The sequence below is a fragment of the Cavia porcellus genome, unplaced genomic scaffold (assembly GCF_034190915.1).
Source record: "Cavia porcellus strain 051 isolate PalLab524CR breed Dunkin Hartley unplaced genomic scaffold, mCavPor4.1 scaffold_50, whole genome shotgun sequence".
NCBI lineage: Eukaryota > Metazoa > Chordata > Mammalia > Rodentia > Caviidae > Cavia > Cavia porcellus.
The window spans coordinates 3877790-3891682 of record NW_026947533.1 but is presented as its reverse complement, the minus strand read 5'-3'; the positions used below and the strand labels follow the sequence as shown (position 1 = coordinate 3891682).

The following is a 13893-nucleotide window of genomic DNA, read 5'->3' as shown; positions in this document are numbered from 1 at the left end:
CATCCTAAGCAATGTGTCTGCTTTTTGTCTCTGGGAAACACTTTGCATTTTCTAGAGGTGACAGGTCTTTAACTACACAGGATGCTGGTATACTAAGATGCTAAAAATAAAAATAATTGATTAAAAGATGATTAACAAAATAGTTACTTAAAAATATAGTTATTAGTAATATTGTCATGATGTACTAAGCTCATTACCCTGGTAACCAAGCACCGACCACATAGTTATAAATTAACTGACTGCATAGTTCTGCTGTTCTGTAATGCGTCACCCCCTCCCCCCACCTTAGTGACCTGTGTGCTATGTCAACATTTGTTCCCCTTGTAAGAGACAAATGATCTTGTGTCAACCATTATTCCCTTTATGAGAGACAAATATTCCCAGAAATGGCAGCCCAAGGGCTATGAATTGGCTAACCACCCACTGTGAAATGCCTCTTACCTCTGCAAAGGGGAACAAAGTCCCACCTTATTTCTGTTTCTCATCACTATGTACTTAATGATCAATGAGCTAATCATAAATGAACTATAAAAATCAGTCAAAACTCTAACTCATTTGCAAAGCTTTGCAAATTCCATCTGCAGTGTGTCGCTGGGCCAGCTAAAATAAAAGCGATTCTTTTAAAAAGACATCTTGTGCCATTTGTCATCTTGGGGTCTTGCCCATTTTTCATCATGGGGCCGTGTTTTTTGAGTAGAGTACAACATTTGGGGGCACTCCGTGATTACATGGGCACCCCTCCCCACATTTTTTCACCAATCGATCAGCTTGAAACATCTGTAAGTATTTGGATCTTTTATTCTTTGTAATTTGAGTGCACACCTTTGAAGTTGCAGAGAGCTTGGCTGGTTCCTTCTGCACCGGAGCGGGATGCCCTCTGGGACAGGGCTTCTAGGCCATTTCTGATTTGGGATTTTTTTTATCCATTTGGTTTTGTGCTTGGCATATTTTTACGGTGGAGCCATTTGTTCATTTGAATCTGTTACCTCAGTACAAACATTTAGATTTCTTTTTTCTCTTAAACTACTGTTGCAGGTTCCATGCGGCTTATTGGACTTAAGGGTCATAATGAAAATTTATTTCCCTTTAGGTCACCGAAACATGGACAGAAAATCCTTTGCTTTGTCTTTAATGTTGGTCTTGTCTTTTGTGGTGCCTTGTTTAATGTTTTAGTTCTCAACTCATTATGTACAACCTTGGCATGTCTTTAAAAGTATTTTTCTGGTTAAAATGTAAATATATAAAAATACATATATATTTACACACACACACACACATATATATATATATATATATATATATGGCTTTTAAAATCCTATTGGCATTACCAAATAAAGCCAGGTCATACTGTTATTGAGCCAGTTTAAAAAGTTAGTTTTTAAAGTGTAACATTTTAAGATGGTAAAAAGACATAAAATGATTTAATATATTTTAGACTACTAAGAAAGTCACTTCAAGGATTTTCTTAAAATTTTTAATGTTGTCTAAAAAGCTAGAAAAAAGGTAATTGGTAATAAACAGAAACATAAAAACAAATGTGTTCAGTATTTGACAGTATTGGATCAGTAAACCTTTACTGCAAAATGTTTCCATTAAAATGAGATCGTATTCTAAAAAGGGGAGGACAAACTAGAGCCCTTTGTCATCCCAAGTTTATATAATGATAAAAAGTCAGTGTTGACCATATATAAAATATATTTGCCTATGAAAATAAAAATTAAAAAGGACTGTAATTCTCAGTCCCATCCGGACTAGAAGCCATCAGCGTTCAGAATTCCTGTACTCCTCTTCCCCACCCCCCTTTTTCTAAGGACCCTTGGGGCCTTATTTCTCTTTTGAAATTTGTCTTCTCCATTCATCACCCCACTTGGGATGACTGCCAGCAGATTTTACAGGTTTTGTTTACAGTAAAAGAGAGAGAAAAAAAAAACCCTTTATGTTGTGGGATAAAAAGCAGTGTGCATTCCAAATAAAAACCTGTCCTCTGATCCCAAATGCCAGAACCATGTTTTCCCTTTGTCCTGCCCCAATGGGACAACCAGAGGTAAGAAGGCTCTTGTTCAGTATTGCCAGTTGTTCTCAGAAGCCTTTTAAGGGCTGCCAGAAAACCCACCAATTTGTCCAAGGTAACAAGGTGAGACAATTAGATGATGAGTCTCCCTCGGGGTTTCTGGAGAGATTGCTAGAGGCCTATTACATTTGTACACCTGTAGATCTGGTAGCACCTAAAAAGGCAAGGGCCATTAATAATACCTTTGTAACTGTCAGCACCTGATATTAAGCAAAAGTTGCAAAGAATTAAGAGACTTTTAAAAATGTCCCTCAGTTAGTTATTAGAGTTTTCTTAAAACTGACTCTTTCCTCCAGCTGGTGCAAGCCATTCAACAGATTCCAGTTCCGTGACTAAAAAGCAAATATAAAAATTTCTAGGAGCCATAGGATATTGCCTGCTTTAGATTACAGACTCACGAGACCAGGCTTTTCAGCAATTGAAATCAGCCTTAACAGAAGCTCCAGTTCCAGCTGTGTCAAAGTTGCAAAAACCTCTTTCCCTCTATGTTGATAAAAAACAAGGGATAGCAAAAGGAGTACTGACCCAGAGTTTAGGACCATGGCAAAAGCCTATTGCCTATCTTTCCAAGAGACTTGATAACGTGGCAGCCCAATGTCTGCCTTGCCTGCAGATGATTGCCTCGGTGGCCCTCCTGGTGAAAATGACCCAAAAGGTGACATTTGAACAAAAACTTCTAATTATCTCCTCTCATTCACTGGAGACTCTCATCAAAGCTTCACCGGACGGATGGCTGCCTATCAGGCATTACTTCTAGATCTGACTACCATCAGTTTCAAGGGGACAGTGTCTTTAAACCCAGATACTCAGCTGCCTGATGATGACCTCTCCTTGCCCCTCTGATCATTTCATGGGGTTTTGACCAGACTTGACAGATGAGCCACTGTCCGGAGTTCCATCATATTTCTCTGATGAAAGCAGTCACATATATCAAGGTAAGCAGGTCATGGGAGCCACTGTCACAGACTCTCAGATTCTATGGGAACAAATCTTAGAGCCAAAAACATCAGCCCAATGGGCTGAACTCATTGCCCTCACTGAGGCCCTCAAGTTGTCAGACTGATAGCAGATATGTATTTGTTACTGCCCATGTTCATGGGGCCTTTTATCAGGAATGAGGTTCACTGACTTAAGGGGGCCAAAAGATAAAAATGCTTCCCAAGTTTTGGATTTGTTAGCTGCCATTTGGATGCCAAGGAATATGGCTATTAAATAATCTAACAGATGCAGCTCCCCAAAAAGCAGCCATAAAATCAGTGGGGATTGAGACAATCCCGGCATTGCTACTGATTCCATCCACTCTGCCAGAGCCCTTTTGCACTCTAAAAGACTTACATTTGGCAGCTCAACTCCAAGCAAAGTCTGATATCCCTGGGGGCTGGTACTGTGAGATTCGACCCCCCTGCTACAACCCCCTCCCCAGAGCGGGGGAATGAAAGGGTTAACTCCCTAACTCCCCAGAGCGGGGAATGAAAGGGCTAACTCCCTAACTCCCCAGAGCGGGGGAATGAAAGGGTTAACTCCCTAACTCCCCAGAGCGGGGAATGAAAGGGCTAACTCCCTAACTCCCCAGAGCGGGGAATGAAAGGGCTAACTCTCTGACTCCCCAGAGCTATCAGAACAGAGCAGTAAAGAATGCTTCACTCCCTAAACCTTTCCCAGGAGATAATCAGAGCAGGGCCAAAGGGAATGTCTCTGCTAGTCATTAACCACCAGATGTTCTGTTCTCTGTAAAGATAGAGATAAGCAAAAGAATGTACTGTATAAACAGGACCAGGGGGCACCTGGCACTCTAAGGTCAACCCAAGACCCTCGGTCTCCATAGTTACTCAGCCCCAGACCCTCAAATCAGCATTAGCCAGGTCCTGCGCCGCTCAGAATTAACCAATGCGATTTGCTTCTGTAAACTTGCTTGCCTCCTGCGTGTATCTTTAAAAACCCTGCACAAATTCCCCTCGGGGCCCCTCTGCACACGTTTGCCTGAGGGACCCCATGCGCATGGAAATAAACTTTCTTTTCCTCAACAAGAGCTGAGTCCTTGGGGTCTCTTTCCCTGCGGCGTTGGCCCTAACATCGTGGAGGCGCCAGCGAGATTAGCACGTCTCACGGGAGGTGACCCCAACGGCTCTACGGGTGAGTACGACTGGTCGCTTTTCATACCACCGGTGTTTACGCCCCGAGCCATACGGCTCCGATCTAGGGGCAATTTTTGTTATCTGTTTCGTACTCTGTTCCCTGGTGACTGGGGGACGCCCCACACGGTTTCCGTGGTTCACCGTCTGCGATAGGGTCTCCCTATCGATCTGGGGGATTTTGATTCCCAATCTGTGGTCCGTCTGGGCCAATCTGGAGACACCCTTTGAGGTGACTCATCTGGGGGATTTCGATTCCCAGTCTGTGGTCCGCCCGGGCCAATCTGGAGACACCCTGTAAGGTGTCTCATTTGGAGTGAAACTGATGCGTATGCATGTGAATGAAGTGGCCGGCCTGATTGTTTTGTGTGTCGTGGGTGCTGTGTTAGGTTATTTGTTGTACCGCGCTTGCGTTAACCGCCCTGTGACAATAGAACGTCATGGGACAGTCGACCTCATCCCCATTGTCCCTCACCCTCGACCATTGGTCGGAGGTGCGGAAGAGGGCTCACGATCTCTCCTTGCAGGTCAAGAAGAGTAAGTGGCAGGATTTCTGCTCGACTGAGTGGCCTGCTTTCTCTGTGGGGTGGCCACCAGAGGGGACTTTTCATCTGCCCCTCATTCTAGCAGTTAAGGACGTCATCTTCCGCCCCGGACAAAGGGGGCACCCTGATCAAGTCGCTTACATCCTGGTATGGCAGGACCTCAGGGAGGAACCCCCATTATGGGTAAAATCCTTTCTTCTCCCTTCTGACTCATCTGTACCAAAGCTTTTAGCTCTGAAAGGACCTCCCACTTCGGCTCCGGTCCTGCCCGAGTCTCAGCCTGATCTACCCTTACTCGACTATGACCAGCCTCCTCCTTCCCAGCCGACTCAACCTCCTCCGTACCCACTCTCTCCTCCAGCCTCCTCGTCCGAATCGAGTGCTGCTTCTCCGTCAGCCCCCTCTTCACCTGAGCTAAATTCCTCTTCTCCTCCGGTACCCACGTCCCCTCTATATCCCCCACTCCCTGCGATGGCTTGCCCCGAGCCCACACCTCCGGGGCCCACGGGCCCAGCCCAGAACACTCGGAGCAAGCTACGGCTTGAGGATCCAGTCGTTGCCCTCCCTCTCCGTCCCTATGGGCCCATGATAGACGATGGGACAGATGGAGGGCAGATGCCCGCTTTACAGTACTGGCCTTTTTCTACCTCAGATCTCTATAACTGGAAAAACAATAACCCTCCTTTTTCTGATGATCCTTCTAAGCTAACAGGTCTAATGGATTCTGTTATGTTCTCCCACCAACCCACATGGGACGACTGTCAACAGCTCCTAGGGGTCCTGTTCACCACCGAGGAAAGAGACCGCATCCTCCTGGAAGCCCGGAAAGCTGTTCCCGGAGAGGATGGCAGACCCACCCAGAGACCAGACCGGATCGATGACTTCTTCCCCTTAAAGCGCCCCAACTGGGACCCCAACTCACCTGCTGGTAGGCAGCATCTTTCTATCTATCGCCAGACTCTAATGGCAGGTCTCCGGGCGGCCGCAAGGCGCCCCACTAATCTGGCCAAGGTAAGAGAAGTTACCCAAGGACCTACTGAGACTCCCTCAGTTTTTCTAGAACGCCTGATGGAAGCTTACCGGCGATATACGCCTTTTAACCCTGAGGAGGAAGGCCAAAAAGGCTCGATAGCTATGGCCTTTATAGGACAATCGGCCCCTGATATAAGACGTAAGCTCCAAAGGCTAGATGGTCTCCAAGACCTGACTCTGAGGGATCTTGTTAAGGAAGCTGAAAAGGTCTACTATAAGCGGGAGACAGAGGAAGAGAAAGAGTTAGCTAGGGACAAAAGACGAAACAAGGAATTAACTAAGATGTTGGCCACAGTTATTCAGGGAAAACCTGAGCCAGGAAAGGGAAAGCCCACTCGCCCTCCATTAGACCCTGATCAATGTGCATATTGTAAGGAAAAAGGACACCTGATCAAAGACTGTGAAAAGTTAAAAAAGAAACGGGCCAAAGAAGAACGAGAAAGACAGTCCTCACAGCGATCCCGAGCCCCCATGCTCACCCTAGATGAAGAAGACTAGGGACTTCGGGGCTCGGATCCCCTCCCCGAGCTCAGGGTAATGTTTAAAGTGGAGGGGACTCCCGTGGAATTCGAGGTCGATACGGGAGCTGTTTATTCGGCCTTACAAGCCCCCTTAGGGGCCCTTTCAACTAAGAAATCATTAGTTCAAGGGGCTAACGGGAGCAAATATCGCTCGTGGACCACTGAGCGCACAGTTGACTTAGGCAAGGGAAAAGTAAAACACTCCTTTCTGGTTATTCCCGAATGTCCTGCTCCCCTCCTGGGACGGGACTTATTAACCAAACTGGGGGCAAAGATTTCCTTTGAGCCCCAAGGACCTCAAGTGACATTCCGTAACCCAAAGGTTGGGCAACCTATGGTTACGGTGTTATCCCTAAAACTGGAAGATGAATATAGGCTCTACGACCACCAGGATCCCCAGCCTATCGCCCCAGCCTGGTTAACTGATTTTAAAGAATCCTGGGCCGAGACGGCTGGACTCGGGCTGGCAAGCCAGCAACCGCCTGTAGTGGTTACTTTAAAAACCACTGCCTCCCCTATTCGGGTCAAGCAATATCCCATTAATAGAGAAGCTCACCTAGGGATTAAGGTGCACATACAGAGACTTTTAGACCAAGGGGTATTAACTCCTTGTCGGTCTGCATGGAATACTCCGTTACTCCCGGTCAAAAAGCCCGGGACGAATGACTACAGACCGGTACAGGACCTAAGGGAGGTCAATAGCAGGGTAGAAGACATTCACCCCACCGTACCCAATCCCTATAATCTCCTCAGCGGGTTAAATCCGTCAAGGACTTGGTATACTGTTCTGGATTTAAAGGATGCCTTTTTCTGTTTGCCTTTACACAAAGATAGCCAGCCCTTATTTGCATTTGAATGGACGGACCCTGAGACTGGGTCCGCCGGACAACTAACCTGGACGCGCCTCCCACAGGGCTTCAAAAACAGCCCAACCATCTTTGATGAAGCCCTACATAAGGATTTAGCCCCCTTTCGGGCTCAACACCCAAGCCTCACCCTTCTTCAATATGTAGATGACTTGCTGCTGGCTGCGGACTCTGAGGGTGACTGCACAAGCGGAACTCAGGACCTTTTACGTGAGTTGGCTATCCTGGGGTATAGGGCATCAGCAAAAAAGGCTCAAATTTGTAAGCGAGAGGTAATTTTTCTGGGCTACTCCTTAAAAGGAGGACAAAGGTGGCTCACTGAGGCCAGAAAACAGACTGTGGTCCAGATTCCCCCTCCAAAGAGTCAAAAACAATTACGAGAGTTCCTGGGCACTGCGGGGTTCTGCCGGTTATGGATCCCCGGATTCGCAACTTTGGCAGCTCCCCTATATCCGTTACTGAAGGGGGGATCTCCCTTTATCTGGAAAAAAGATCACCAGCAGGCCTTTGATGCCATCAAGCGGGCTCTCCTGTCCGCTCCGGCCCTGGCTCTTCCTAATGTGGATAAGCCCTTTACTCTCTTCATGGAAGAAAAAAAAGGAATGGCGAGAGGAGTGCTGACCCAGGCCTTTGGGCCATGGAGGCGTCCGGTGGCTTACCTCTCAAAAAGACTGGACACTGTGGCAAGCGGGTGGCCACCCTGCCTAAAGGCCATCGCAGCAGCTGCCTTGCTCATTAAAGACGCTGACAAATTGACTTTGGGACAGAAAATAACAATCATTGCCCCGCACATGCTAGAAAGCATCATCCGCCAGCCTCCAGACAGGTGGCTCTCAAATGCCAGAGTTACTCATTATCAGAGCCTCTTGCTCAACAAGGACAAGATAACTTTTGGACCCCCGGTGACTCTCAACCCGGCGACTCTGCTGCCGGAAGAAGCTTCGGAACCCGTCCTCCATACCTGCCAGGACGTCTTGGCAGAAGAGGCCGGAGTACGACCGGACTTATTGGATTGCCCCCTACCCAATGCAGAGGTGACCTACTTCACTGACGGGAGTAGCTTTTTGATTCAAGGTAAGCGGTATGCGGGGGCGGCTGTGACTGATTATTCCAATGTTATATAGACAGCCAGACTAGAGGACGGGTCCTCGGCCCAAAAGGCCGAACTGATTGCTTTGACTAAGGCTCTGGAGCTCGCTAAAGGAAAGCGAGCGAACATTTACACGGATAGCCGATATGCTTTTGCAACGGCCCACATCCACGGGGCCATATACCGCCAGCGGGGGCTTCTGACCTCCGCAGGAAAAGAAATAAAACACAAACAGGAAATCCTCCAGTTGCTCGCTGCAGTTATGTTGCCCCGGAAGGTGGCGATAATACACTGTAACAGCCACCAGAAAGGGACTGATCCCGTCACAAGGGGAAACAACCTGGCCGATCAGGCAGCAAAATCTGCAGCCTTGGGAGACTCACAGATGTTGGTGACTGATGTCAAAGATTCTCCTCAAAAGGAGAAAGCTCAGATTAACCAAACCCCTGAAACACCTGATTTGACTGCTTACATACAACAGGCCCACCGGCTCACTCATTTGGGAGCTAAAAAGCTAAGCCTACTGGCCCAACGCCAAGACTTCCCAGGGGCATCCCCCACTGCCATACGTCAGGTCGCCAATCGGGTGGTGGCTAATTGTGAGGCATGTCAATTGACCAATGCCTACCCTGCCAAGCTGGCCCCCGGCAAAAGGCTACACGGCACCAGACCTGGACAATACTGGGAAGTGGACTTTACAGAAGTTAAGCCTGCCCGATGCGGACTAAAATATCTGCTAGTTTTTGTAGACACCTTTTCTGGATGGACTGAGGCTTTTCCTACCAAAAAGGAAACCGCTGCCGTGGTAACTAAAAAATTGATGGAAGAAATATTTCCCCGATTCGGATTGCCAAAGGTAATAGGGTCTGATAATGGACCGGCGTTTGTGGCTAAGGTAAGTCAGGGACTGGCCAACATATTGGGGATTGATTGGAAATTACATTGTGCTTATAGACCCCAAAGTTCAGGACAGGTAGAGAGAATGAATAGAACCATTAAGGAGACCCTCACTAAATTGGCTCATGAGACTGGCTTAAAAGATTGGACGATGCTCCTGCCGTATGCCCTTTTTCGCGCGCGAAACACCCCGTCTACCAAACCCCCTAACCTTACTCCCTTCGAAATCCTTTTTGGCACTCCACCCCCCATTCGAGATCTCACTCCCTTAACTGAGCATGCTGCCTTGTTGCCAACCTCCCTGTCTGACAGGCTCATCGCCCTTGACAACCTGCAGAGGGACGTGTGGACGCAGCTAGCCTCGGCCTATGCTCCCAGTGAGTTCCCCGCGCCACATCCGTACCAGGTGGGAGACTTTGTGTTCGTCCGGCGCCACCAACAAGAGACTCTACAGCCTCGCTGGAAAGGACCGTACCAGGTCCTATTGACTACTCCTACAGCGGTAAAGGTTGACGGAGTCGCCTCTTGGATCCACGCGTCACACCTAAAGCCTGCCTCGGCACCAGTGGACGGCTCCTGGGAACTCAAACGGTCTGATAACCCCCTGAAGCTAAAGTTGCGCCGAAGGACCCCCTGAGATTATTCAGAGTACTACCCTTATGTGTCCCTCTAAGATGACCCGTATGGGACCCCAGACTTTAACCCTCCGGGCTCTAATGGGATTACTTATATTAATAATCCCCACTGTAGCTAGCCCCCATCGCCCCTGGAAATGGTCGTTAATACGATGGGGGGACTCACGTGTGGGTAGCACCTGGGAAGGATCAGGAAGTCCATGGTTTGCGCCCACACCCTGTTGGTTCTTTCCCGGGCTCCAATGTCCCAAACAAAGTCATTTTTATCTTTGTCCCGCACCAACCGGGAGTAGATCATATTGTAATTCCCCAGGAGAATATTTTTGTGCTTATTGGGGCTGTGAAACCGCTGCAACAGGGTGGCAACCCGCCTTCCCCGATAAACACCTTAAAATGACATGGGGGCCGCCGGGATGCAGCCTAGATAACTACCCACCGGCCGGTCAGAGATCCTGTCAGGTTCTAAATATCACTGTCACCACTCCTGAGGACCCAGGTTGGCTGACAGGACGCACCTGGGGACTTCGAGTCTATGAACCAGGTAAAGACAGGGGAAGCCTTATTCTCATAAAAAAGGTTCCCCTGCAGGCCCCATTTGTGCCCATAGGCCCAAACTTTACTCTAAAGCCAAAATATAATCAGCCTACTATAGATCCTGTTACTACTGTTCAAACAACCATAGTAAGTCCCTCAGCCATAACAGTTTCTCAAGCTCCGCTACTCCAGACAGATCACGTACCTGTCCCTCAATATTCACATTCTAACCTACTCAGTTTGATTAAAGGAGCATACATGGCTTTAAATCATACCCGACCTGATCTCCCCCAATCCTGTTGGCTATGTCTAAGTCCTAATCCCCCGTATTATGAGGGAACCGCTCTAAATGACTCTTATACACTAACCCCCAACCCCGGCCAATGCGATTGGAATCAAGTATACCACACTCTCCCCCTTCCTGGCCTCGCTGGTCAAGGAACTTGTATAGGAGCAGTTGATAACTGGCCAACAAGCTTGCGACATCTTTGCCTCACACACACTAATTCCTTTCCCAAAGATCAGTACCTCGTCCCTCCTGCTGGAGCCTTTTGGCTATGTACCAATGGGCTCACTCCTTGTGTCTCCACTAACGTCCTCCTTGCAGACAGCAGCTCCTGCATCCTTATAGACCTTATGCCACGCATTAAATATCTCCCCCCTAACACGCTCCCCCTCATGGGAGGTCGATATAAACGAGAACCTGTCTCCCTGACCCTAGCAGTCCTATTGGGGATAGGTGTGGCGGGGGGAATAGGAACTGGCGCAGCAGCCCTCATTACTGGGCATCAGTCTCGCCAAGAGCTTCTTACAGTAGTAAACCAAGATTTACAGGCCTTAGAAACTTCTATAACTGCGTTACAACAATCTCTCTCGTCTCTATCTGAAGTAGTGTTACAGAACAGAAGAGGCTTAGATCTTCTATTTTTAAAAGAAGGCGGTCTCTGCGCTGCACTTAGAGAAGAATGTTGTTTCTACACTGATCATACTGGGATTGTAAAAGACGCAATGGAAAAGCTGAGAGAGAGAATCAAATCTCGAGAGCCCCCTTCAAGTGAAGCCAAAATGTTTTCCTTCTGGGAATCAATCCTGCCCTATGTTCTCCCTTTACTGGGACCCCTGGCCGGATTCATTATAGTCATGGCTATAGCCCCTTGCCTCATTAACCGAGTAACCCAATTTGTGAGGGCTCAGATCTCTCAGGTAAAAGTTATGGTGCTACGTCAACAATATGACCCCTTACCTATACAGGACCTTTAGGATTAAAAGTCATTGGGAAAAAAATAAAAGGGGGGAATGTGAGAGTCGACCCCCCTGCTACAACCCCCTCCCCAGAGCGGGGGAATGAAAGGGTTAACTCCCTAACTCCCCAGAGCGGGGAATGAAAGGGCTAACTCCCTAACTCCCCAGAGCGGGGGAATGAAAGGGTTAACTCCCTAACTCCCCAGAGCGGGGAATGAAAGGGCTAACTCCCTAACTCCCCAGAGCGGGGAATGAAAGGGCTAACTCTCTGACTCCCCAGAGCTATCAGAACAGAGCAGTAAAGAATGCTTCACTCCCTAAACCTTTCCCAGGAGATAATCAGAGCAGGGCCAAAGGGAATGTCTCTGCTAGTCATTAACCACCAGATGTTCTGTTCTCTGTAAAGATAGAGATAAGCAAAAGAATGTACTGTATAAACAGGACCAGGGGGCACCTGGCACTCTAAGGTCAACCCAAGACCCTCGGTCTCCATAGTTACTCAGCCCCAGACCCTCAAATCAGCATTAGCCAGGTCCTGCGCCGCTCAGAATTAACCAATGCGATTTGCTTCTGTAAACTTGCTTGCCTCCTGCGTGTATCTTTAAAAACCCTGCACAAATTCCCCTCGGGGCCCCTCTGCACACGTTTGCCTGAGGGACCCCATGCGCATGGAAATAAACTTTCTTTTCCTCAACAAGAGCTGAGTCCTTGGGGTCTCTTTCCCTGCGGCGTTGGCCCTAACAGTACCAACTGCCTCATACTCAAGTCCTCCTCTGCGAGGCCTTGAGATAAAAACTCATCCAACAAGCTCATCAGTCCACTCACATGGGAGGCTCAAAACTCGCTGCCCTTTTTGAGATCATTTCTTTATCCCTCAGTTATCGAAGCTTACTCAGTCTGTGACCCTTAGAGGCCCTCAGTGCCAGTTGGTAAATCCTAAGCAACCACAACAAATGAAAACTACTTGAAATCATGGGACTATGCCTGAAAAACATTGAGAATCAGAGTTTACAAAAATAAAAATACCTGGACTTTAAGGGAATGAGTACTGGTAGGTAGCTTTTCCTAATAAGTCTTGAGTCAGCCCTGATAGCAGGTTTCCCAATTTGTCCTCCCTTTATCCATGGGGTCTGACAATGGCCCAGGTTTTAGAGCCCAGATAACTGAAAAACTAACCTAAGCTTTGCAGATTGATTAAAAACTCCATTGTGCTTACCGGCCTTAAAGTTGAGGACAAATAAAAAGGATAAACCAGCCTTTAAAAATGGTAGTAACTAAGATGACATTCAAAACTGGTGAGAACTGGGTGAGTCTCCTTCCTTTTTCCCTCTTGCATGAACAATGTACCCCCTATGTTACAGTTGTTTCCTCTTTAATGTTCTATGTGGGAGAACTCCTCCTCTTATTCCTAAGATTTCTGAAAAAAAATTAGCTGATCTGGCTAATCAAGATCTTCCTAAGTTCCTCCAGGCCCTTCAACTAGCTCTGACTTCCACCCATCAGTTATTCCGAGAACAACAACCTCTGCCTACAGCCCATCTTAAGGATAAACGTCCTGCCATGAAACCTAGGACACTACTCATCAAGAGACATCACCGTGAGTCCCTCAAACCATGGTGAGAAGACCCTTACACAGTGGTCCTCAGCACTCTGACTGCCTTCAAAGTCACAAAAAAGCCTGCCTCAATTCATCATTGCCACCTCAAGCCAGTTCTGGCCTCTGACAACAATCAACCTACAGATAAGTGGACTGTTGTTCCCTCCAAGGATTCTTTAAAGCTTAAGATTGCCAAATGTATCTGATAATCTTGTTCTTAGGTGTTTTTCCTTATGGAGACCCCAAGGAGATACCTTGTAACCCACTGTTTAAAACTTACAATTACTGACTATTTCACTGGTAAATTATTGGAAGCCAATGCTACTGTCTATAAGATAATTAAGATAAATTTATGTTCCCTATTAGATAACATCCCAGCAAAAATTAGAAAAAAAATTATTGTTGGGTTTGCATGTCATGCTGCCTGATTGGTTGCTAATAGTGACTTACAGGGACCTATGTATTCAAAAAAAATTACAGTCCACTCGCTGGTATCTTTGTCCCCCAAAGCAATAGCCAGTCTCTGATTAAAGGTGTTCACAATCTGTAGAGAAGAAATATTTTTGTAGACATTGGGGTTATAAATTTGTATCTCCTTGCCAGGGAAATAAATGGGGTCTTTAACTTTTTCCTCACTTTTGAGACCCAGTCTTCTGTTCTCCTCCACTAGACTTCCTGCTCCTGAGACCTTTGTGCCCTCTGCGATTTCTGTGACATCTCTAGCCCCTTCT

General features: G+C 47.3%; 1 protein-coding gene across 1 annotated transcript; it reads left to right on the top strand.

Moving 5' to 3' along the window:
- Nucleotides 1-6317: 6317 nt before the first annotated feature.
- LOC134475013 (uncharacterized) lies at nucleotides 6318-10011 on the top strand. Its single transcript, XM_063244381.1, is given in 2 exon segments — nucleotides 6318-9152; nucleotides 9467-10011. Coding segments are annotated over 2 exon segments (2850 nt in total). The 3' UTR covers nucleotides 9482-10011.
- Nucleotides 10012-13893: the final 3882 nt, after the last annotated feature.